This window comes from Pelophylax lessonae (genome assembly GCF_965119305.1).
Source record: "Pelophylax lessonae genome assembly, chromosome: 1".
NCBI lineage: Eukaryota > Metazoa > Chordata > Amphibia > Anura > Ranidae > Pelophylax > Pelophylax lessonae.
In genome coordinates this window covers 426349845-426375750 of record NC_138768.1, presented here as the reverse complement: position 1 = coordinate 426375750, position 25906 = coordinate 426349845, and the positions used below count along the sequence as shown (strand labels likewise).

At 40.8% G+C, this 25906-nt stretch overlaps 1 protein-coding gene across 3 annotated transcripts in view; it reads left to right on the top strand.

Moving 5' to 3' along the window:
* SVEP1 (sushi, von Willebrand factor type A, EGF and pentraxin domain containing 1) overlaps positions 1-25906 on the top strand; it is a 573162-nt gene that overhangs the window by 357694 nt on the left and 189562 nt on the right. For all 3 annotated transcript variants that reach the window (XM_082255001.1, XM_082255000.1, XM_082254999.1), the window contains exons 20-22: positions 5421-5512; positions 15281-15377; positions 18742-18855. In XM_082255001.1, the coding sequence (XP_082111127.1) occupies positions 5421-5512; positions 15281-15377; positions 18742-18855 (303 nt within the window). The remainder of the gene's footprint in view (positions 1-5420; positions 5513-15280; positions 15378-18741; positions 18856-25906) is intronic.

Here is a 25906-nt window from a genome sequence, read left to right as displayed (position 1 = left end):
TAGCTGAAAGGAATTACACACATTTTGACAGCTACAGCTGTACATATACAGTATGCATTTTATTTTGTGTATAGCTAATGTACAGTTTATGATTACCAAAAGGGTGAGAGATGGGTCTACAGATGAGGTGATGGCAGTGAAGATGCATTGGTCAGAGGAAGGATGAAGAGAGTGGGTGAAGCAGGGGTGCAGTGTAGTGAGGGGTAGATTGTGCATGGAGTAAGCAGAGTAAAGCCTGGTACACACTAAAAGTTTATTTTTGTATAACCCGCTGGGTTGAATGAAAAGAAAAAATGAGGCAGCTTCTTTCAGAACCACTGTACTAATGATCCAAAGTTAGTACAGCAATCTCCCCTGCTGAGCTGTTGTGTTCCCCCCTTGCCTGTACACTTTGGTCAGCGCTCTCAGCCAAATGCTGGTTTTCCAGCATACTTGTCCGACAGAGGCCAGCCAAACATACACATGGGCCGAATGTCAGCCGTTTTTTTTTTTTTTTTTTTAACCAGCCAATGTCCCCCGACAATTCGACCTGTGTGTGCAAGGCTTAAGAAACATATCAGTTATGGCAGTTTCTAGAGCATGGGTGTGTGGGCTTGTTAGTGAAATAGGGGGTTGGTAGGTTTGGTGTTAAGAGCAAGGTGGGTGGAATGGATTATGTGAACTAGATGGTGTTGAGAGTGGGGTGGTAATGGGGGTATTGGCATGGGGGGTAACAGCAGGGGAGCAGTATGCAGGTACATTGATGGGAGCATCAAAGGTGCAGGGAGGTAGTATGTAGACATTGGGTGGGGGTGTGCACAGGAATAGTGGTAACAGAAGGGTGAGATGCAGGTGTATTGGTGAGAGTGTGAGGGAACATGCACAGGTACAATGGGTAGTAAGGGAAGGGGGTTGCAGGCATGGATGGTGGTGAGAGAAAGGGGGTGCAGGTGTAAAGGATGATGAGAAAAGGGGGCGTGCAGGAGCTATGCAAAAGAAGACAGAAGATGCAGTGGATGCTGATAGAAGAAAGGCTGCAGGAGCTGGGTAGGGGGTGCTGATTCAGTAAGTTCTTGGGGAAGAGGGTGTATGCCTAGTGAGACATGGGGGGGCTGCAGGCATGTTGAGAGAAGGTGGGTGCAACGTGCTGGGTGGTGAAAAAAGGGTGCGCAGATGCTGTGGTGGTGAGAGAATTGGGTTGTCAACATGGTGGGTGATGAGAGAAGGAGGGTTTTAGGTGTATTGAATACCTAAAAAAAGGGACTGCAGGTACAGTTGGTTTAAAAATAAATAGAAAAAAATGTGATAGGTGCTGAGAGAAAGGGGGTCAGGAGGGTGAAAGGAAGGGGGGTGGAAGAATCAAGGTTGAGGGAAGGAGATGTGCTGACACACTAAGTGTTAGGAAGAGGAGGTCTGCAACCACAGTGGGTGCTGCGAGAAGGCTGTTCAGGCATAGTGAGATTCAGGTACATGGTAAGAAGAGAGGAAGTGCTGTAGACTTGGTGCAAAAAGGGGGTTAGGGCTTTGGTTCATAGTATAGTGGAGGCTGCCTACGAGTACAGGGAAGCATTAGGAGATAAAGTGAGTCTGACTTACATTTCAGGAGTAAGGGTTGGCCAGTGGAGGGGGAATGGCTGACATCCTCCAACAAGCAAGTGGTCAGAGGATCCGGGTACAGGTTGAAGGAGCACTGTAGGGAGCTGGATGATAACAAGCAGAAAGACAGTTTGGATGGAAATTTTCCTACAGGCCAATAAAGTGGAGTAGATGGGGAATGGAAGAGGAGAATTCACTATAGAAGGCAATATCTCCCAGTGGCAAAACAAAACAGTGACTTAGGTGTTATCTCCAGAGGGGAAACCAACTTTGCTGAGAAAACAATACTCTTACTTATGCATTACAGGCAGTCCTGAGTTACAAACATCCAATTCACAAACGACTCATATTTACAAACCAAGGGAGACAACAGGAAGTGAGAGGAAATCTACCTCTAGGAAGGGAAATTCACTCCTGTAAGAGTTATTATGGGAAAAAGATGTCCCCACTGAAGCTTTATCAGCAATCCTTGTTTCCACAACAACCCAAAAGTTTCAAAATCCAATTTTCACAAGGACAGAAAGTGAGGTGAAATCTTCTCAACAGGGGCACAGACAGTAAAACAAATGATACAAGAGTGTAACCCTTCCCTATGCTATCCAAAAAAAACTTAAAATATTTGTTTGGCTGTAATTACACCTAAAAAATGTACCTGTTCCAACTTACATACAAATTCAACTTAAAGTGTAACTAAAGGCTAAACTTTGGGGGGGGGGGGGGGGTTGATAAAGTGCAGAGGGATTAGATCCCTTGTCAGGATGTATTGCTGTCTGTGCCTCTGTTAAGGAGATTTACCCTTCTCTATTTGTCCTGTTTACTATTATCATTGAAAGTGAAAGTAAAAGAAAATAACACATTTTGGGCTGTCTGTAAAAAAGTAATAGAGGGTGAATCTTCCAATGGGGACACTAGTTCTGGTGACCTGGGAGTCCCCAAGGAATTCCCTTAATTTTCAGGGAATTTCTCTCACTTCCTGTTTGGCTATGGGACAGGAAGTGAAGGGAAATCTCCAGAATGGGACACAGTGTTTTGCTTGCGTCTATCCAGTAAGGTTACTTTGCGGTAAAAGCAAGAAAGCTCAGACCTCTGGAGTGTATAAATGTGCTTTTTACTATACAAAAATGCTGTACATACAAAACTATTACAATGTTAGGAAAACAATACAAGACTGACAGATGTAACAATGCCTAGCAAATAAACAGACTCTATGGTCTATATACACAGTAAAAGTATGCTTGAGACCCCGTTCACACTGGGGCGACCTGGTCACCTGACAGGTCGCCGTAGGTCGCTCGCCATAGAGAAGCTATGGACCCGTTCTAATAGGAGCGACACAAGTCCGGAGCTTCCAGGGCGACCCGAAGCGACCTGCACAGACTTCAATGTTATGAAGTCCGTGCCGGCCGCTCCGAGGTCGCGGTGCGAGCAGCGCGCCGCGACCTATGAAGTCGCCCCGGCAAGTCGGATCGCCCCAGTGTGAACGGGGCCTAAGGGTTACTGAACTCCGATTACTGTGTGTTGCTGATGTCTGTTGACAGCGAGGACTCAGACTTCTGGAGATCAGGCGAAAGCTTCTTTAGTTATCTTTGGCTAGTACAGACCTTTTTTCCTTGGTCTTAAGGCATAATGGAGTCCTGTCTTTCAGCTTCTGCTTCTGGCTTTTATTTGGACTTTTGTTGACAATGGTTAAAAACTTAACAATGGACTGTTCCACCTGTAACACACACAGATGGCAAAAAAAAAATCTGACAGGGGCTATAATCCTCCCTTGCTCTATCCAAAATGAAAAAAAAAAGTTTTGCCTATAGTTCTACAAATCTGCAGAACCTATCTTGTTTGTAACCCGGGGACTGCCTCTACAGTATATTATTAACAAAATATTTGATATGAATTACTCCAGGTTCCATAATCCTTAGTGATTAATACTTTCTGTCCCTCTGGGGCAATTCTCATGTGCTGTCTACCCCTCATCCCCCTCCTACCCTAGTGAGCAGGCAAAGCCGTATGATCGTGCTAACCAGACACCATATCTGCATAGGGCACACAAAGCCTTGAAAGCCAAAAAAAAAGAGGACATTGAATTTGAATGCTATATTTGGTTTAAATAAGTCATTTTAACAGTTGTGTTTTTTTTGTGTGTTTTTACAAATGCAATGTGTTATGAATATGCATAGTAAGATATGGGTCCCATCAAAAAAACTAATTTGAATCGCTTGGCCCACACATTTCCACTATGTCCACATAAAGAATAGAAAGTGATGAGACTTCTTTATTCATTAGGATTTGCAGTGCTCAGAATAGCCAAAATTTGACCTTTTGTTGGCCCCTTTCACACGGGCGCACCGCCCGACGGAGTCCGTTCTGCTCAGCGGGTTATCGATCTGCCGATCCCCGATAAGCAGGCAGATGACAGCTCTGTCTCTGCTCTGTGTGCAGAGACGGAGCTGTCAGATCCCCGCTCTCCTCTATGGGAGATTGGATGAGAATGGACCGCCTGTCCGTTCTCATCCGATCCCATCCAATCCGATCCTCCAGACGGATCGAAAATAGGGTTTCCATGCATCTGGATTGCATGGACAGGATCGGATCGGATAGCAGCAGGTGTCAGCGGAGACATCCGCTGCCCCATAGGGATGCATGGAGCATCCGATCAGGTCCACCTGAAAAAATGACAGGCAGATCGGATCGCCCATGTGAAAGGGGCCTTACCATGGAGATGTACTTTTGTACTTCTGTTCTGATAAAAAAATAAATAAAACTTCTGAAAATATGTTTTCATAGCATTAAACTTCCTAGCGGTATTCCCGAGTGTGGCTCTGGGTTAAATTTCAGTGCCAAAAGCGGTAACCCCGAGCTACACTCGGGGTTCCGCTAGGAAGATCACTGGATCCTGGTAGAGGGGTTACTTACCTTGTCACCGGGATTCAGCAATGTATGCGGGCAGTGTGCGGCGGCGGATCTTCCTACGGATCCTCTGTGTGCCCCGGCTTCCGTCTCCTGCGACGTGATGTTCGCAGGGGGTTGAACCGGCGGCAAATTCAAATGTAAAACACACCAAACACACTGATACAATGCAAAATAAAAAAAATTCACATTAGTTTGCCCCCCCCCCAGTGCCCTTTCCTGCAGTTTTAATGTACTTTTTATGTATATATATATATATATATATATATATATATATATATATATATATATGTGTGTATGTATGTATATATATATATATATATAGTGTGTGTGTGTATATATATATACATACATACATACATATAATATATGTATATATACAGTATATATATGTATACATACATACCTTTAACTTATTTATAGTTTTTTATTATATTATAATTTATGATTTTGTGTTTCAAACTTTAGCATACCCGAGATGTTATAAAGAAGTACGCACAGTAAAAAAAAAAAAAAAAATCATATGTAAATAGTTGGTTTGGACTGCTCATTCTTAAGAATTACATGCAAAATAATGGTACCGCTTTCAGCACCTAAAATCCGAAAGAATCATACCGCCAGGGAGGTTAAAACATACTGTACCTCTGTGTAATGCATTGGAAGGAAGCAAAATGGCTGCCAAGTAAATTCCAAAGTGATTTGAAATGTTCAGCATGCTAGCTCAAGTATTTTTAAAAAGTTCATGTGGTCCTAAAAAACATCTTTATATACCTGGCATGAAGCAGTGAAGACAAATGGCAATAATATAGTGGTTTAGTGGCATAACACTTCTCTCCCTTCCCTTGCTATAAAAGGAAGAGCTGGTCTTTGTACTTTAATCACAGATGTTATAACTAATCACAAGATTGATAACACGTGTTTCTCATAATGTTATTTTGTAGGTTTTGGCTCCAGCTTCTCGGCAGCGGAGGAAAGCGTAATGATTCCCATTTCTCCACAAAATGTCAACAGCAAATACAAAGTCAGCAGTCAGGCAAGGATACCATTTGTTTCATTGTGTTTCCTTTTAATGGCCTAGCAGCAAAGTCAGATAACGCGAGCATTTTGAATACATTAGCCAAGCTAAGCAACTAATATATAACGCTAATGTAACTGTAACCTCTTTACCTGAATCAATGTTTTAATATTAAAGTCAAACCAGCTAGATTTAATTCCAATGATAGTATGAAGTTCAATAAAATGATAGCCTAATGCTTTGTGGGAAATGCATTCAGGCACATTGAGCTTGATAAACATACGCTGTATATTACAAAAAAAACAATAACGCAGAGAGCCAGAGCATTATTCCCCGACATTATAATATAAATAAGACTGTCTCACAGCGACAGAAATACGACACAGGCTCATTTCAAAGCAACATGTTGGCAAATTCCCTTCTAATAAAAAAATGAACTATTTAATTAACATTTTGTTCGGCTTCTAGGCTTGGATTTCTCCTGGGCAGCTTTGTGTTGGAGAATAAGACATGATTCAAATGTAACATAGGACTGACGTGTGTCGAATAAAGCTAATGGGAAATTGGCTAACCACCACTTTTGCATTGGTTATTTACTTGCTATGAAGAACTTGACACATTATAAAAATTTATTATTGACTGTTACAAAAGAGCAAAAGCTAATGAATAGCATATCCAAGGTTATGTACATACTGCCTGCAGTAGACAAAGGTGCCTCCTTACCAGAAGAGGCTACGTTCATCACAAGTCAATTAGACTGCCAAGGTTAGGGTAGTTGTCATTGAGTTGTACAGTGGCCATTGGTGCCTTTGTGCTTTGTCTTCTTTAGATACCCGGAATGCTATAAGAACTGGAATAACAAAGGGCACAATTACAGTTATTGTATTTGTATCAATTCTTTAAAGCAATTTCAATGCATATTATTGTATTTTGTAATATAAATTAAATATATATTATTGGATATTAAGTAATTATTATATTAGTATCAGTTAGTTATAGGAAAGTAGGAAAACAGGAAGTGGGAGTGAGCGGGGTAGCCCTACCTACACTCTCTGTTGCAGACTGAGAGCCCCATGTTTACTATGATACTATCAAAGTTGTGCTCTGTCTTTGATGTGTATTGTATCCTCCAGGTCTAAGCCATCCCAATGTGCTATATGAGACGTTCCTTTGAACTATCCCATTCCATAATCTGGCTGTAAGTGACATAGACTAGTCTGCTACACCCTGCATACCGTGATTCTCTACACTGCCCCATTCTGTACACGGTGAATTACATTATGTATTTTATACTGTTCCACTGCAGAGCTAACCATCATAGTGTTGTATATGAATACTATATGTAAATTTGACATTTATTTGTACCAAAAAATATTTGTAGCACTTGGACTTCCAAATTCCACCCTGTGATAAGCTAATACATGTGAAACTGGTTTCTCAAGTGTAGGTATCTTTTTGGGGGATCACATCTGGGATCACTTACCTTACATGACCAAATGAAAGACTACGGCATAGTTCTCTATAAAATATAATTCTGTTGAGTTGAAGTATAAGCTATGATACTTGATGTCAAGTTCCACAAGGAACAGAGCACTATCCTACCCATCAGGTCCCCGGTGCAAGAAACTATAAAGAACCCCCAGCCGAGACCCTTCCATTCGGGATTGGGCCCTTCCCACTGATCTTGGGGCAACTGATCCTGTAGCCCTGACATATTTATCGGGCCCTTCCCCACTCTCCATCCTGACATATCCCCCACAGCAGCCGGAGGGAGATGGGAGGCGGGAAAGCTGGTAGTGTTGCGGGGGGAGGAGGGGACCTGGGAAGCACACAGGAGCCTGGGGGCAGCAGAAGACAAGTGACCTGAATAGGAGGGGTGGTATATAAAAGAAACGGAGTCCCTCCATTTTCCTCCTGCAGCCACTGAATGCCCGCAGAAGGGAGAGGAGGAAAAGCAGGCTTTTAGTGGGAGATTTTTTCCTCAATATGTCACCCCCGATGCCCTTCCTATCCAGGTGTACAACAGGGGAGCCACAAGGACCCCCCAGGAGCATGGGGCCGGTCACAATTTTGACCTCTATGACCCCCGGCTACCTTCCCTCTTGCTTTCACTGTCTTTTTTTTCTTGGTTTCTTTAAACAAACATTTTTAGAAAGACTGAAAAGCTACAGAATTCTGATCCAGAGTTTTCCTAATGGAAGTATAGCCTTGGGCCATAGTTTTTGAAAAAAAAAAAAAAAAAAATCCTCTTCAACAGACACCCAGATCCAGATGGCCATCAAAACATCATTTCAGACTGGCTTTATTAGCAAACCAAGCTTTAACTAAAACCTGAAAGTCCCCCTCGATCAACCTTTCTTAAGTCAAAGTTAGTCTTACTTGGAAGAAGGTCATGAAAAGACATTTAACATTTTGACATTCCATATCTAAATTTTTACAATTATGTAAGCCTCAGACACATTGTAGTTTTCTGCAGATATTAATATTTTGTTTTATTTATAGAGATTTTCTAGGGACTGCTGGCTTCTACCTGCCCAAATGGTAGTTGACCTTCCTTAATCCTCACCCATTTTTTTTCATTACCTTTCCACAGATTACTCATCGCTTTCTCTATTTTTCCTCCTACTTTTAATTTATCCTTCCTTAACCAATTTTTGCAATACAGACTAACTAGGATAGGTAAATCTTTTGCCTAATGCTTTACTTTAATCACTACTTCTAAGAAGTACATAGCATTGTCAGGGCAAGGTTGAGCAGTATCACTGTATAATATAGATCTGTCATGTTCTGCCCTCCAAAAATATTTTTTTCTGGGGACAACTTTCTAAGAGGATAATTGCCCTCTCTTTCAACCAGTGGTACGCAGACCATACCAATTAAACTAGCAGGGATTTTAACCCTTTCCTACTGTATCCAAAATTAACGAAAAATAGTTTTGGCAATGCATACACTTAAAAAATGCATCCATGTCTCCTGCTAATTTAAATCCTAAGGCTAGTAAACAAATAAAAAATAAAACACAGAAAAATCGGCACAAGGGACATTACTTACAGTTAGTAGGAAGTGCTTTCTGTGCTGCTGTCTCCTCTGTTAGCAGAAATCCTCCTCCATCAACCCCCCACCTCAACAGCTGTAATCTTCCAGTGTAGCAGGAGTTAATGGAACTGAGGCAGACAGTCATTAATAGTACAATCTATGCCTGCCCTTTCCAGCCAGCTCCTCCATACTAATGCTTCTATGAATAAAAAATATAGTCTATGAATGGAGGACAGGGGAATGATTCAAGGGTCTGCCTCCTCCATTCATAAATCAGTAGTTACAGCTTCTATGAATGGAGGAGCTGGGCGTAAAGGCGGGCATAGGAGGTACTCTTGATGCTTTAGGATTTAAAGAAACACGTGATCATCCTGATCCTTCTTTCTCTAGCTGGAGGATCATTGCTTTTAACCACTTAAGCCCTGGAAGATTTTACCCCCTTCCTGACCATTGCCTATTTTGCGATTCGGCACTGCGTGACTTTAATGGACAATTGCGCGGTCGTGCGACGCTGTACCTAAACTAATTTGACGTCCTTTTTTCCCACAAACAGAGCTTTCTTTTGGTGGTATTTGATCACCTGTGCGATTTTTTGATCATGCGCTATAAACAAAAAAAGAGCTTCAATTTTGCAAAAATAACAATATTTTTCAAATTTTTTTATATGAAATTCCCCAAAAAAAATGTAAAAATCTAAATTTTTTAACATTTTAGGCCAATTTGTTTTATGCTACATATGTTTGGTAAAACAAATTGCAAAAAGCGTATTTTGATTGGTTTGCGCAAAAGTTATTGCGTTTACTAACTAAGGGAAAGATTTTTGTCATTTTTGTTGGTTTTTTTTTTAACGAGTAATGGTGGCGATCTGCGATTTTTTTTGTGGGACTGCGACATTGCGGCGGACAGATCGGACTCTTGACTGACATTTTTGACACTTTTGGGGTTACCAGTGATATTACTGCAGTAATCAGTGCTATACATATGTACTGTTACTGTAAAAATGACACTGGCAGTGAAGAAGTTAACTTTTTTGGAGAGGGAGGGGTTAAGTGTGTCCCTAGGGGCATGTTTCTAACTGTGATTGGCTATGGCTACTAGTGTAAGAACAGAGATCAATGGTCCTACATAGTAGAACCGTGTGATCTCCATTCTTACACAGGGAAGAATGACAGGCGGCTTCGTTTACATTAGCTGCCTGCCTTTCTTCCGGTGTAACAGACGATCGCGAGTGCCCGGCGGACATCGGGTCCGCCGGGCACACACGCGGGGGGGTTCGTGACCGTGCGGGAGCGCGCCTCCTGCGGCGCGCTCTCACTCCCTAGAGCCTCACAGGCTAGTGACGTAGCCCTACGTCCCTTTGCCTGTGAGGGGCCGACCACCGCAGTAAATAGTCGTGCGGCGGTCGGCAAGCGGTTAAACAAGTATCTGATGATTAGGTGATATGCCTATACTTACCTCACTTTGGTGCTGAATTTACCATTCCTTTTCTTATAGCCAGCTGGGTTCCCTCTAAACAGCATGTACAGATCTTTTATGACATCATTGTGTTTTGTCATATACTGTAATTATAATAATTAATGTGTTTTTGCAAAATACATGCATTGAAACAATGTTGCTTGAATATTAAAGTGTTACTAAATCCAGGACCCTGCGTTCCCTATATCCGGTCTCCCACAATAAAAAGAACATGGAAATGCAAATACTTTACTAAACTGAAATTGCTAAATAGCTTTTCTCATCAGCAGTATACTGTATAGCAGTCTTATGACTTCTATCAGTGTCTGGTTAAAGCTTGTAGGAGTTTTCATACTCCTATAACTGTCCTATGAGGTTGCATGACCCCTGACCCTCTGTCTGGTTAGTGCTGATTGGCCCTCTGCCGATCACAGAAAAAAAAAAAAACAACTCTAGCAATACACACCAAACGGAGCATTTGCAGAGTGCCTCCTAGGGCTCTGTTCTATCAGGGGATGGATTGGATACAGTAAAGGAAGTGGAGGATCAGAGAAGACAGGATCAAACAGCCTTTTTACACAATGCAGAGGATTAACCCCTTAGGTTCCACAGTAAGTATAACAAGCACGCTTTACTGCATATACAGACTGATTTTACTGTTGTGGGTTTAGTAACACTTTAATGTTGGTTGAGGAACGTGACCCAATTGCTCAATTGTACTTTATATGGTAATAATTACACTTTAGCGGGCTGCTCGAGATACAGATCAGACTATAAAAGCCTATAATGTAAATATACCCCTATATATTTTATGGTTACTTTAATGTACTCCTAAGTGTATAAGTGCCTTTAGTATAATATCTTAGTGTAAATATTTGTGTGTGATTGTGGCTTATCTTAGTTTTTCTTTTTTCTTGTTCTTGTAGCAATAAGAAATAATTTCACATTTAGGCCAACAGAAACAAAGCCTATCCCAAGTTCAATGCATGTGTTATGCAATATGTAAAGGAGCGCCCTATTCAAAAATGTACTTCTCATGGTTGAAAAGCATGATTTGTCTGGGAAATATTCTGTAAGAAGTGTGAAACAAACATAAGGAGATAAATAAAATAATGGATGGGCTTGCTTTTTTTACAGTCTACTTCCCATTTATGAACGTTTTAACTTTATAAAATGATCTTAGCTGTCATGTTTCCAAGATAACAACTTCAAGGCTTGTTCACATAAGTGCGATTTTATATGCAGTTTGAGTCACACACAATCGCATGGCAATGAAAATCACATTGTTTTCATTGGTGCCTATTTTCATCAATGCAACTCAGCATGGTGCAATTTTGGAAAAGGTTCCTGTTCTACTTTGGTGCAATTCCAGTGTAATTTTGGCCCCATAGAATATGCAAACCACATCCAAGTTACATCTGAGTTCCACTACATGTTCACATTAAAAATCTGATCAAAATCTGTCCATTTACTAATCAATTCCAAATGGCAGGTCCCTGCAGTAGAAGAGCTAGTATATGCACCTCTTGGGCGGACCATGTCGCCTACCCTTCCATTGTTTCAACGCTGCTGCCTTTGCCTACTTCTTAAATATTTGACACTACTGGAAGTATCAGAATCATTTGCACCCCACAACTGATTATTGCTGCATCATTTAACCCCTGCTGAGCCTTGTAATAACATATGGGTTAGCGAAAGGAATCACACACTACCAAAATTGCCAAAGGTTTAGCTCAGAACAACATATCATTTAGGCACAGGCATATGAAGCACCTCTAGCTTCTTTTACTTAATAACTGTTGGTATATATATATATTTTTTTTTCTTAAAGCAATTATAACCCCCCCCCCCCCCTTCAAAATGCAATATATTGCAGGTTACCATTCTCAGATTAGGATCCTACATTAATTTTCTTTTTTCACACCATCTGTCCTTGGGTGGGTGGGTGGCTATGCTCTCTCCTCTACTGTATCTATGGAGGCAGCAGCCACACTTGTCACACAGGCTAGATTTCAAACATGTCTGCCTTTGTTAATCTTCATTATAGGGAGTGATGGAATATATGGTTTACATAAAAAAATATATGATTGTTTTTCTTTTTGTTTAGCACATGTTAAGTGACAAGGTCATTGCATTTCTGTCAATAGGTATTTTCTTTACTTGCAAAACAGTATAAAATTCAGCCACAACTATCTAAGGCAGGGATCTTCAAACTACGGCCCTCCAGCTGTTGCGGAACTACACATCCCATGAGGCATTGTAAAACTCTGACATTCACAGACATGACTAGGCATGATGGGAATTGTAGTTCCTGAACAACTGGAGGGCCATAGTTTGAAGACCCCTGATCTAAGGGATAGTAGGCTTAGATCTAATATTTTTTTGTTCCTGGGTTTAGATATCCTTTAAACTGACAAAGTCAAGTCACTTAAAAAAAAAAAGCCCCACATTTAATTGAAAGCCTAACTCCAGCAAACTTGAAAACCCTACCTTGCAGTGTGGCTACTCCTTTAGGTGTAGGTGATATGGAAAAGTAGGTTTACTTACCCAAACCTTTGATCCTAGACTGGTCCCCACAGCATCTTCTTTGCTATGCTTCAGTGTTCTAAGGTTTTGACATCATCAAGAATGATGCAGGGTCAGGATACCAAGGGACGCTCCCCAGCCGAAGAGTGGGGGAGTGTCCTCTGCTGTGGAGAAGCAGATTGGATAAGTAAAAGTGCTTTTACTCTCTCCTAGACCTAAACAAGCACTTAACCCTTGCAGCATGCACACAGCAAGGGGGAATTTTAGGCTTTGTGTTTCTCATACTTGACATTAACATCATGAATTAATTGTAAATCTGGATTCTTAAATCGAAAATAGGGTTCCTATGTTCGGATCGATTTTTGCTTTTTCAGAGGTTCAGTGATCGACCAAACCAAATAAGCGTTTAGCTGAGCTGAACCTCCATCTGCAGTGGAAAGTGAAACATTTAGACGCATTATTGCTACCTCTGCTAAATGTACTTCCCACTCAGTGCTCCTGGTTGTCAGGGAGTTGGCAGCCACTGGCATCATAACAAACACCCCTCCCCTGCCCCTCTCCCTCAGCACTGGGTTCACATTAGCTGAGTAATGGAGAAAAACTGAGGAAGAAGAAAAGCATAGGAGTACTAGTCAGTACCAGTGTGCAAAGGTGTATTTGCTTTGACAAATATACCACTTCTAACATTGGATGTCTTATATATGTGAATGTTGCTTTGTTATGTAAAAACAGTTAGGCCCCTTTCACACATGCGGACCGTTCAGATCCGCCTGTCAGTTTTGATCTGAAGGGATGCCCCATGCATCTCTGTGGGGCAGCGGATGTCAGCGGAGACATGTCCGCTGACATCCGATCCTGTCCGTCAAATCTGGACGGATGGAAACCCTATTTCCCATCCGTCTGGCGGATCGGATAGGATGAGAACGGATAGGCGGTCCGTTCTCATCCGATTCCCCCATAGACAACAGCGGGGATCTGACAGCTCCATCTCCGCACACAGAGATCGATCCCCCGCTGAGCAGAACAGCTCAGTCGACTGAACGGAACCGTGTGAAAGGGACCTTAGTTTCATTTCCTACATTTTAGAATGGGGTGCCTTGAGATTGTGCAGAATTTTAAAGAGTGCCTTGAAAAACACTAGCGCTAGGTCATGAGGATGTGGGAGGTGCAGGCCAGGGCTGGTCTTGTGCAAAGAGGTCAAGGATCTCTCCCCTAGACAAAAATCTACCATTAACCCTTACAGTCAGTCCGCACCCTAGAATTCAGCTTGAATATCTTCCTTTACTCATTATTAATATTGCTGCTCCCTGCCAAACTGATTTTATTTTTACTTTGGCATATGCTCATCAACCCCCCCCCCCCCCCTCCTCCATCCCCATGACAATTGATTGGCAATCTCTTGCCTATTAGCTCTAGAAAAGATTTCTGAGATTTGTCTCCCATTGACTTAAGTATGGTTCAGATTTGGTTCCCAAACTTCAATAATGTTTTGTGAACTAGCTCCGAACCAAGGTATTTTTTGCTCATCACAATTGCTAAATTGCATGATTTCTCACAGAATAAACAGATCTTCATGGAAATTTTCAGGTAAAAAAAAGTGCTAAAGCATTCATTCTTCTGGTTTGAGCATCACTACACCAAGTCTGGGCAAGCCATAATTTAGCTAAGTGTAATGCAATGCTTAAGCTGATGTTACCCTCAGTGAATACTGCCAAAGGGAGCAAAGGCAAGGTGAATATGTGCTACTAGGGAACAGGGAGATTAAAGTGATTCTGTTGGTTTGTTCTGCATGGGCATGCCCACCTTTGCTTTAATGTAATAGGAAGCCTCACTGTCCAATAGGAAAACTTGGGAGGTAGTGTAGGACCAAGATCAACTTTTGAAGGAAAAAAAAAAATCAGGATTTGTCTATAACTACAACTATATAGTTTTTTGGATCTACCAATCATTTTGAATTGTTGTTTATGTTGAACATAACCTTTTTATTATATGTTCAGCTCGAATTCCCAAGATTTGTGACAGATTTATTTTTAAAAGTAAATTTGTTTTCTACACTGGCTCGACAACAGCCTGACGTTATGTCACATTTAGCAGATTAACTTTGACAGCCTTATTAAATAAGCAGCGTAACATGCAAATCGCAGTGAAGGCCTGTACAAAAAGGAGTTCTGTTGTTGTGAGTATTGCATTTGTAATTACAATGTACATCTGTGCATTTATAATAGAGCTATATCAAACATTATTTGACACTAGAAAAAATGCAACCCTGTTGGTGAAAATAGAAAACAGCTTGCTGGTGGTGGTACCCCTATATTTTTACAAGTGCAGTGATTGAAATATTTCTTCCTGTATATAACCACCTCCCCTTCACAACATATCCTAGGCCAGTGATGGCGAACCTTGGTACCCCAGATGTTTTGGGAATATGTTTGCCATGATGCTCCTGTACTCTGCAGTGTGGTTGAGCATCATGGGAAATGTATTTCCAAAACATCTGGGGTGCCAAGGTTCGCCATCACTGTCCTAGGCAATGCATGCTAATGAATGAAAACGTGTGTACTGCAGCATACTGTGTTGTGGTGTAAATGGGTCTTTGCCGACTTGTCATTGGGGATATGTGGACATGTTTGATGTATATGATGTTGTATAATCATCATTAAATAACTAATTTATTAAAATTGCATTATGCACTTTTTCAAGCTATTTATTAGGGCTAAGCGTGTTGTCTTTCTTTTGCTAATATCCTGCCATTATATATTTTTTAAATAGGTTTTTCACGATTGCTTTTTAAATCCATGCCAGAACAGTGGAATTTGTAAACAAGTTGGAAGTGGATACACTTGCACATGTCTTAAAGGCTACACAGGTATTTTAGTTGTAAGTTTATATGATTGTAAGTGTGTCTGATAAGTATCAGACATGTAAGTAGGTTTGATCCCCTGCAGATTTTGTAAGTTTAAGAGAATAGAGAGGGAATCCGTGCTTATGGAAAAACTTAAAAGAATAGGCTGCAGCCTACCTTCAAATATATACCTTGGGTAAGGCAATATAGATATCAGAAAACAAAAGGGGGAATGTATTTGGCGCTGCCTGAATGTATATAAGCATAGTTGGTGTGGGCGGTAAATGTACACAAATCAAATAAATAACAATAAATAAACTAAAAAATGCAACACAGTAAATATCACATAATACTAAATTTGTGACTAACTAAAATGACATAGCGCCAAAGTGCAATGTGGGGTAAATCGCAGTGAACCCCAAGCAAAAAAAGGATCACAATGTGACGGATAATCCTATGGGATGAATTAACCAAAAAAATCTATGGTGGCTGTGGTTTGCCAATTGGTGACAAAGTGCAAAAGTGCAAAATAAGGTGAACCCCAAACAAAAGGGGGAAAGATATGTCAATGTGCAACTACAAGAAAAATATCAAAAGATAATAATATAGATATATATTTAAAAAAGGAATATAAAAAGTATATATACTGTATAACGGGTATAAGTGACTGTGTAAAACGTCACCCTATTATCAACATATAGGTGATTCGTGTGATAAAAGACATATAAAACAATCAACTTGGAAAAAAATAAATTAATACAAAATAAGTACAAGGTGAGTCAGTGTCAAATTGGTGATGTGCACTCAAAATTAATAGTCCATAGTATTAAGAGGGCTAATTCCACAAAAAGTCCCAAAATCCAGAATGTATGGTAAGGGTCCAGGAGGTGACGTGTGCAGTTGAGGATACAAATGTGCTCCCCTCTCAGTATATAGAATATAGTATTATGATTTTAAGGAGCATTAGGCATGGAGGAGAGTAGCCGGTAACAAAATCCAGAGGCAAGTGGTGATCAGAGATGTCAGCAAACAAGCAAAAGTGTAATCCATGACAGCCAGAAGCTAGGGCAGGCAACAGACGATAAGCATAATTCAGGTACACACAAATTTCAGTGCAGGCAACAGGTTATAAGCCTAACCAGGAGCAGGCAAAGGTCAGGGCAGGCAGCAGATAAAAAATTTAAATTATGGATAGGCAGAGGTCAGGCAGCAGACTTTAAGGGTAGTACAGGGACAGACAAAGGTCAGGGCAGGAAGTCGTTTAAAAATTAATCCAGTAACAGGCAACAGTCAGGGCAGGCTAACTAGGGTCTGAATCAAAATTCAGAGTGGTAACAAGTTGTGGGCTGGTGATGCTAAATAAAGCACCCTAATTGCAGAAAAAGAGGCAGAGCAATTTGAGCCAACCATTGCCCAGCAATGGGGGAGTGCCACTGCCAGTTATTCAGAGCACAGGGGAGCAGGCTGCAGAGAAGTATGGTGCAGGAGCGTATGAGATGCTCCTAATAGTCATATTATGGTTATGTCTGAGGCCACAGCTCAGGCCCCTTTTTACCTTGTAAGCTGACCACCACTGGGCTAGAGTAAACATAACTTTCAGTAGTTATTCAGCCTCTTAGACCCACTTCACATTTAGAGAACCTATGAGGACAGAAATATGGAAAGTGTCATTGCTGATCTCCTTCTAAAGTTACAATTTTAAGGGCAGTTTCTGGCTTAGATACTTTTTGAGTCACTAACTTGGAACCAGTGTTGCCTACCTACCTACCTGATTGAAATTTACTGATACAACACCCATTTTTTTACTGGCACAGCCACGTTTTTATTAGCATTTCCAAAAGTTACAAAATTACAGCTTTAAGTGGAAATTTCAGTATTTAGGCGATTTAAGGTAGATATTAAAAACATATTACTTATTTTATTTTCAATATAGTAAGTAAGTAGCTCGGGGACAGGACATGAAATTAGAATGGGCAGGCGCACACACATGAAACTGACTCTCATAGTGACATTGACAGCAGTGTGCAGCAGCACAGAGGATGATGACACCTCACTGGCATGGCGTGTCCCCTCCTGAGTCACAATGACAGTCTCTTTCCATGCCAGGTGGTTCCTTCAGACCACTCCAGTCCAAACAGCACTGACAACCCTGCTCCTGGCCCCAAGACTTGCACAGAAGGCTCCGGCCGCTCTGCTCAACTCCCTTGCACCATAACATCACATGACACATTCAGGCACAGCCCCCGCCAGACCTTCCACCCTGCATGTGCAGTTCCGAGCCATATTTTTTTGCTGGCAACCTTTTCCTGTCACTGGTATTTACTGGCAGTAGAAAAGTGCCCGTTTTTTTACTGGATGCCAGTAAAAATACTGACAGTTGGCAACACTGATTGAAACAAGAATGTACATTACAAAATCATAATGTCTTGTTCCAGGTCAGAGTTTCAAAGTATTAAAGTAAATAACCCAGGATAAATAGCATATGTAGAAGGAGAGGTCAGCAAGGATAGCTCCATAATTCCTCAACACAGGTTTAGTTGTTTTTTTTTACTAAACTTTGAGCTACGGATCACATTTTTAACACCAAATGATAGTTGATGAAAAGTCATATAACCTATTCTGTTCCTCAGCCATCGAAGGCCTCCAGCTGCCTCAGTAATAGTAAGAATCTATTCTGACATGAGTGGTTTTGGTTTGACAGAATTAGAGTCCGTTCATTCTATTCTATTGTGTGGAGTTTAGTCTTGATGGGCAAGCTGTTTTCGTGTGCCCAGGGCGGCCGTCCTTTTGGCCTCTATATTAGCACTGCCCAGGATGGAGGCAACAAGTTATGTTCAAACACAAGAATTATCACCAGTAGGAATCAGGCAGAACATGAAGCCCATTTTAGGACATTATGCTGAAGATTCACATAGAAATAAACATTATTCTTTTTAATTCATGTTTTATGAGAGGAGCAGATGGCTGAAAAGCCATTTTAGTGATGTCACCATTAGAAATCTGCCTCTAGAGAGGATGGTTGGCAGATTTATAGTATCCTTCTAATTAAATAATACTTTCTTTTTGTTCTGCACTACTTTCCAAGGCTCCATTTACATCTATTGTTGTGGAAATAAATGATAATATGCCTGTGCTCAACAATTAACAACCATGGAAATTTGGAACTAGGGTTAACTATAAAATGCAACATAAATTAATATGCAGCATGGATTTATTATTAATAAAACACTACCTTTCTACAAATGACTATTGTCCCTTGGCTAGGAACCGAAATATCTAATCGGCCAGAATGCCGCATTTGCAGAGTACATTCATTTTAGCAGTTTGAAGCATGCACTTTCTCTTATTAGCCAACTGTTTATGTGCTTTTGTGTTTTTATTCTTTCAGGTACAAAATGTGAAATCAACATTGATGACTGCAAATCCATGCCTTGCAGAAACAATGGAATTTGTAAAGATGGCATTGGAAAATTCGAATGCCAATGCGCTGCTGGCTTTAGAGGTAAAATGAATGGCCTTATTTACATTCAAGAAAAACAAATACTCAAAGACAGGCCCAATTCAAACAGTTTATTAAGGCAAAGTTTATACATGTTATCTACCACGGTGTTTCTGCTGTTCATTAGGTGCATGTCTGAGCAAAAAAAAAACATATTCAGTACAGGTCCGAAATACTTACACATTTGAACATTTTATCCCCCCAAAAAATTCTGACTTTACCTGTTGATCTACCAGAAATCCATTGTGCTCTTAGCTTCTTTTTCGAGGTGACAACACAGTGTATCCGCTGCACTAAAATAATAGGCAGTGTTGTCAGCCCAGCTAAGTTCTCATCTCCTGAACTACAGAACATCTTCAGAGAACCAGTTTGGTTGTCCCTGCAGGGCTATTAATACTGCTTAGGATTTCAGTGCCGTAGAGGCCGAGTCAGCTCAAACAATTTAAGAGTTAAGAGCTTACTGGATTTCTGGCAAGATTAACATTTTTTTTTTTCCTGGGGAAAACTCAAAAGAATACTAAAAACAATATAAATGAAACTTGTGTGTATTGTGAATTAATAAATACTACCTGGACAGCTGCTGCCACAAGATGCCTAATCTACTTGATAGAATAACAATAAAAGATAAAGCGCTATCTACCCAAGCTACACTAAACAAACATACCTGCATATGATGCAAATACAGTATTTTAAACCCAAAATCAATGTCTTTTGTAAAATAAATCAACACGTTGAGTGCTCAGTGTCACATACTATTTTTCATTAGTCCAAAAAATGTGCAAAAAAATGAAGATTGCTTGTAAAATGCTTCATATCCATACTTCACTGCTCATTCCTTGTGACCCCCCCCACCAACTTCTTTCGCACTCACCAGAAGTATATGACTCCTTGCAATCCTTCAAAATCAAGTTTAAACAAGGCTTAAAACTCTCTCTCTAGATGTGCCACAGACAGCAATAAATGCCCACTACAAGCGCTGATGAAAGGGATATATTGAGTTCTCAAAACATGTTTGATATTCCTGTAATTCTCTTTGGCAAATAAAAACACAGTTGGCGTTCCCATTTCTTTGCCTTATTATTTTCCATCACCTTTACAGTGACTTCTTCTGGGTTTACTTGTTTCCAGAAAATGACCCTCACTGCATGCTTGCAAATTATCCTTTACGCTTGTAATCAGAACTCTAACACTTTAATCTCTGGGCCAATAAAAACCTGATAAAGATTCAAACTTATTACCAGTCTATCCAAAATTTAAAAAAAAGTTGCATGGTCAAAGCATAGTTTGGTCTATAGAGTGTATTGAGGGAGAAACAGGGGAGAGTCATGTAAACCTAGGGGGTTCCTTCATATAAATTCAGAATGGGGGGAATCATGATTGGAATTAAAAAAAAAAGAAAAAAAGAACAGGAGTCCAGTAATACTAACCCTCAAAGCTACCTTATTTCTACAGTCCAAGCATACCACTGCGTATGATTACATTTAGTACATGTTGTTAAAGACTACATTCAGATGCAGAATTTTCATCGGCATTAGAAAATTTAACATATAATCTGTCCAAATCTAAAAAAAAAAGTTTTGCCTTTAGTTATACTTTAAGCCAGAGTAAAGAGGGATTAGAACGCATGTCAAGTTTTTATTGCTGTTTGTGCCCTCATTAGGGAGATTCACCCACCCTATTTGTCCTATTTGACAGTGAAAGTAAAAGAAATACCCACTAGTTCCAGTGACCTGGGGGCCCCAAGGGATTCTCCTAATTTGTAGGGATTTCCTCTCACTTCCTGTTTTGGCTATGAGACAGGAAGTCAAGGCAAGTCTCTCCCATGGGACACATTGAAAAAAAAAAAACGTCCCTTAACTCTATCTGGAATTTAAAAAAAAGCTTTGCTTATATTTTTACTTTGAGGCTAATTGGGAAAACGGCTTCTACTGTAGGCCTAGGTTAGATTTACAGTATAATGGTAAAAACCTATGAACCCTAAAATGCTAAGTATCTTCAAAGTGATGTCCTTTAATATCATTTTATGCATACATTAAGGAGATCTTTATTCACATCACCAGTCCAAGGGTTGTAATGGGATAAATATTGCACCCCTTGCATCCATCCAGATCTCAGCAAGACAGACAGACGGATAATTAATCTCAAAATGTAATAAACAATTGTCAAAAACCACGGTAACAAATTATATAAAATGAGCATCCCAGATTAAGGCATGTGACATTTTAAAGGATACTATTATCCCATGTTACAAAGTTTTTTGATAATTTTGAACACCCACAGTGGTATTTGCAATAATGAGAATTTACAGTAGCGAAAGCTCCTATAGTTAATGTTTTGTATGAGCACATAATATTTATTAAGTTTTGAGGTTCCTTGCCTCGAGTCTATACAGGTGTCTTGTTGAGATCTCTACATGCTATTTCAGTACTGGAGATTCCAAACCTATTATTAGTGGCCTTGGGTCATAAAGCTGTTGTTATTTATCCCTCCAGACATGCAATAATACTAACAAGCATCTCACCAAAGATGAAAGGCTCACTGCAGCATTTAGAGGGAATGTATAAAGTTATTTCATATAGTCTTATTATCTACAGAAATAAAATATCAATATAAAAAGGTTTCATTCCTTTTAGTGCCGGTTCACACTAACGCGGCACGACTTCGGGGGCGACCTGTGAAGTCGCGTGCACCGCGACTTCTGCGCGACTTCATATAATAAATGTCTATGCAAGTCGCTCCGGGGTCGCCCCGAAGTAGTACAGGACCCTTTTTCTAAGTTGGAGCGACTGCTAATATAGAAAATATCTCCTTTTTTCAGGTAGCAGGTGACAAGTACTCTCTAAACGATCTTTCTTAAGATGCTCTTAGATGAGTGTGAAAATTAGTGAGCAGGTTACTCTTGCACTCATCCGCAAACTTATAGACTTTGCAGCTGAAGCATTATTTTTATTTGTGTCCTCTTAAATATTTATTAGTCTTCATATTTTTTAAAATTTTTGTTCTGGACTAAAAAGCACATTTATATATTTTTAGTCAGTCAGGTCAGTGTGAAATATTGGATATGATTAGGCGAGGTTGATCTCTAGACAAATGCTGACATGTTTTTTAGACTGATCACAACTGCTTCTGTTCAAGCTGAATAGACATTGAGCTGATTAAAAGCTGTCCAGACACTGTTCGGCTAATGCAGGCTTAACAATAAAAAAAAAAAAAAAAAAAATGCAACAGATTATACAGTATGGATGGATGAATCTCCTGTCGTACCTGCTGTATTTTGACAACCAGCCCCAGCGGCTGTCAAAATACACTAGCAATGGTTGTGTTTTAAGGATGCAGCTGCTTTTCATTTATTTTATTTATTTATTTCAGGTACTTATACAGCGCTGTCAATTTACACAGCGCTTTACATATGTATTATACAGTCACATCAGTCCCTGCCCTCAAGGAGCTTACAATCTAGGGTCCCTTACTCATATTCATATATACACATACAAGGATCAATTTAGGCAAGAACCAATTAACCTACCAGCATGTATTTGGAGTGTGAGACGAAACCCTTTTATCCAGAAATTTTCCAGCACGGTCATTCGACAAAAAACAACCAAACAGTTAACTTTTGTTGAATTTAGCCGAGCTGGCAGGTAGTTGGTTTATCAGGAACCAGGCAAGATTCATACAGCTTATGGCCTGCTTAAAGTGATTGCAAATAAACAAGTCATACTTACATGCTCTAAAAAATGATTTTACACAGCCCTGATCCTCCTCATCTGGGGTTCCCCACTGATGCTCCTTGCTCCTCCTCCTTTACAAGTGACCCAATAGCAAGCTGCTTGCTATGGTGTCACTCGTGTGGGCTCAATCCGGAGCCGGGCTGTGTGTGTCTATTAACACACAATACGGCTCATCCCCACTCCCCCGATTCCTCCTCACAGGCTGTGGTTGTGCCAATGGCTCCTGCTGCTGCCTCCATTTCCAATGAGGAGGGAGAGAGAAAGTTGCTATCGCTGAATTGAGGTCCGGCTCAGTTAAGTATTTAGGGGGGGCTGGGGGAGGGGGGAAACATGAAAAGTTTTCTATCTTTAGGTCACTTTCACACATACGGTCCGTTTGTCCTTTTTTCATCCATTCGTTGACGGATGAAAAATGGACATCAATGCATCTCTATGTAAAAACGAATGACAACGGATGATCATCCGTTAACATCCGTTTTCATCTGCTTCCGTCAATGTCCGTTTTTTGGAACGGATGAATGCCCTATTTTCCATCAGTGACAAAAACGGATTGGACGAAAAATGGATGTAAACGGACAAAGGGCTCTTTCACACGGGCGATCCGATCAGATCCGCCTGTCAGTTGTTTAGGCGGATCTGATCGGATCCTCCATGCAGCTCTATGGGGCAGCGGATGTCAGCGGAGACACCTCCGCTGACACCCGCTGCCATCCGTATCCAATCCTGTCTGTGAAATCTGGACGGATGGAAACCCTATTTTTCCATCCGTTCAGGGATCGGATCAGATCGGATGAGAGCGGACAGATGATCCGCTCTCATCCGATCCCCCATAGAGAGCAGCGGGAGCTGTGACACCTCCCTCTCCGCACTGCAAGCGGAGACGGAGCTGTCATCCGCCGGCTCAGCGGGGATCGGCGGATCGATCCCCGCTGAGCAGCACGGATCCACCTACGGAGGCGGACCGTGTGAAAGAGCCCAAACGGTCCGTTTTTCATCTGTTTTTGCATTGGTAGTGGATGTAAAAAAAACGGCTGAAAAACTGATGAAAAAAAGGATGGAAAACGGATGAAAAACGGATGAAAAACTGATAGATTTTGACATGAGTGAACTGAACGGACCGTATGTGTGACAGGGGCCTAAGGCAGAGAAAGCATTAAGGTAAAAAACTTTTTACCTTTACGACCACTCTAAATCAGAGCAGTGACTCACCCGCTCCCCCCTCTTTCTTTGCTCTTTAGAGCTAGGTCCCTTTCAATTTGAAAGGGGTAGACTGAAGGCAAAACTTAGAAAACTTTGATTGCAAAGCAAAATGGACTGAAAAACCAAGGTCATGGATACATCTTATTTAGTTGGTTCCAAAAAATAATAATTTTATGACAATAAAAAAAATGTTTTATAAATCTCAGTTTGAAATTGATGACCTTTAAAAGAAGTAAAATTTATCCCAAACCAGTGAGGTTTCCATTTAAAGGAGTTGTAAAGTCAGAAGGTTTTTTTTTTTTTGTCTTAATGCATTCTATGTGATATACATTTCTTTTTTTTATTTGTCCACATTTGTGAATCCATCTCTCGTTTTTTGCCTTTGATGGACTGTGTACTAGAAAATATGTTTTGCATGTAAAGCAGACAGTATGCTTCCATCAGTAACACAGGCTAGTACAACTAAGTTTTTACTAGAATCCCATTAAACAAGAACAACAAAGCTTTACATAGGAGATTATAAGTCAGATGTGCCTACGCATGTAGAATTCCAGGCATGGTAGAAAGTAGAATTCCAGGCATGGTATATCTTTGAATAGCTACATCACTCTAGCTTGGACCAATGGAACCAATGTAAATAGCATACCGATGCCCCTAGCCACTGTAAATCACTGAAGTAGACACTACTACTCCAATGATCTCCTCTTGCTCCTTAAGTCCCATGCTAAGTGGCTGGAAATGTGAACACAGGAGGTTGGCCACTCAGCATGTGACCCAGAAGCAAGTGGAGATCACTGGAGTATCAGTGTCTACTGCAGTGATTTTCAACTTCCAGGGGCATTGTTCAGGTATGGTATATACAGTGCACCCGGAAAGTATTCACAGCACTTCACTTTTTCCACGTTTTGTTATAGTACAGCCTTATTCCAAAATGGATTACATTTATTATTTTTCTTCTGAATTTTACAAACAATACCCCATAATGACAATGGGAAAGAAGTATGTTTGAAAACTTTGCAAATTTATTAAAAAAAAAAAAAAATCCCATGTACATAAGTATTCACAGCCTTTGCTCAATATGTTGTTGAAGCACCTTTAGCACCAGTTACAGCCTCAAGTCTTTTAGAGTATGATGCTTCAAGCTTGGCAGCTATTTTTAGGCAGTTTCTCCCATTCTTCTTTGCAGGACCTATCAAGCTCCATCAGGTTGGATGGGGAGCATGGGTGCACAGCCATTTTCATATCTCTCCAGAGATGTTAAATTGGGTTCAAGTCTTGGCTTTGGCTGGGCCACTCAGGGACATTCACAGACATTCACTTGTCTCTTAGCCACTCCTTTGTTATCTTGGCTGTGTGCTTAGGGTCGTTGTCCTGTTGGGAGATGAAGCAGTCTGAAGTCCAGAGCACTCTGGAGTAGATTTTCATCAACAATGTCTCTGTACATTGCTGCATTAATTTTTCCCTTGATACTGACTAGTCTCCCAGTTCCTGCTGCTGAAAAATATCCCCACAGCATGATGCTGCCACCACTATGCTTCAGTGAAGGGATAGTACTGGCCAGGTGATAAACGGTGCCTGGTTTCCTCCAGACATGACACTTGCCATCCAGGCCAAAGAGTTCAATCTTTGTTTCATCAGACCCGAGAATTTTGTTTCCTATGGTCTGAGAGTCCTTCAGGTACCTTTTGGCAAACTCCAGGTGCGCTGTCATGTGCCTTTTACTAAGGAGTGGCTTCCATCTGGCCACTCTACCATACCATACAGGCTTAATTGGTGGAGTGCTGCAGAGATGGTTGTTCCTCTGGAAGGTTCTCCTCTCTCCACAGAGAAATGCTGGAGCTCTGTCAGAGGGACCATCGGGTTCTTATTCACCTCCCTGACTAAGGCCCTTCTCCCCTGATCTCTCCGTTCAGCTGGGCGGCCCGCTCTAGGTCCTAGTTGTTCCAAACTTTTTCTATTTACGGATGACGGAGGCCACTGGGCTCATTGCAACCATAAGTGCTGCTGACATTTTTCTGTACCCTTTCCCAGATCTGTGCCTTGATAAAATCCTGTGTCGGAGGTCTACAGACAAATCCTTGTGCTTCGTGGCTTGGTTTGTGTTCTGAAATACACTGTTAACT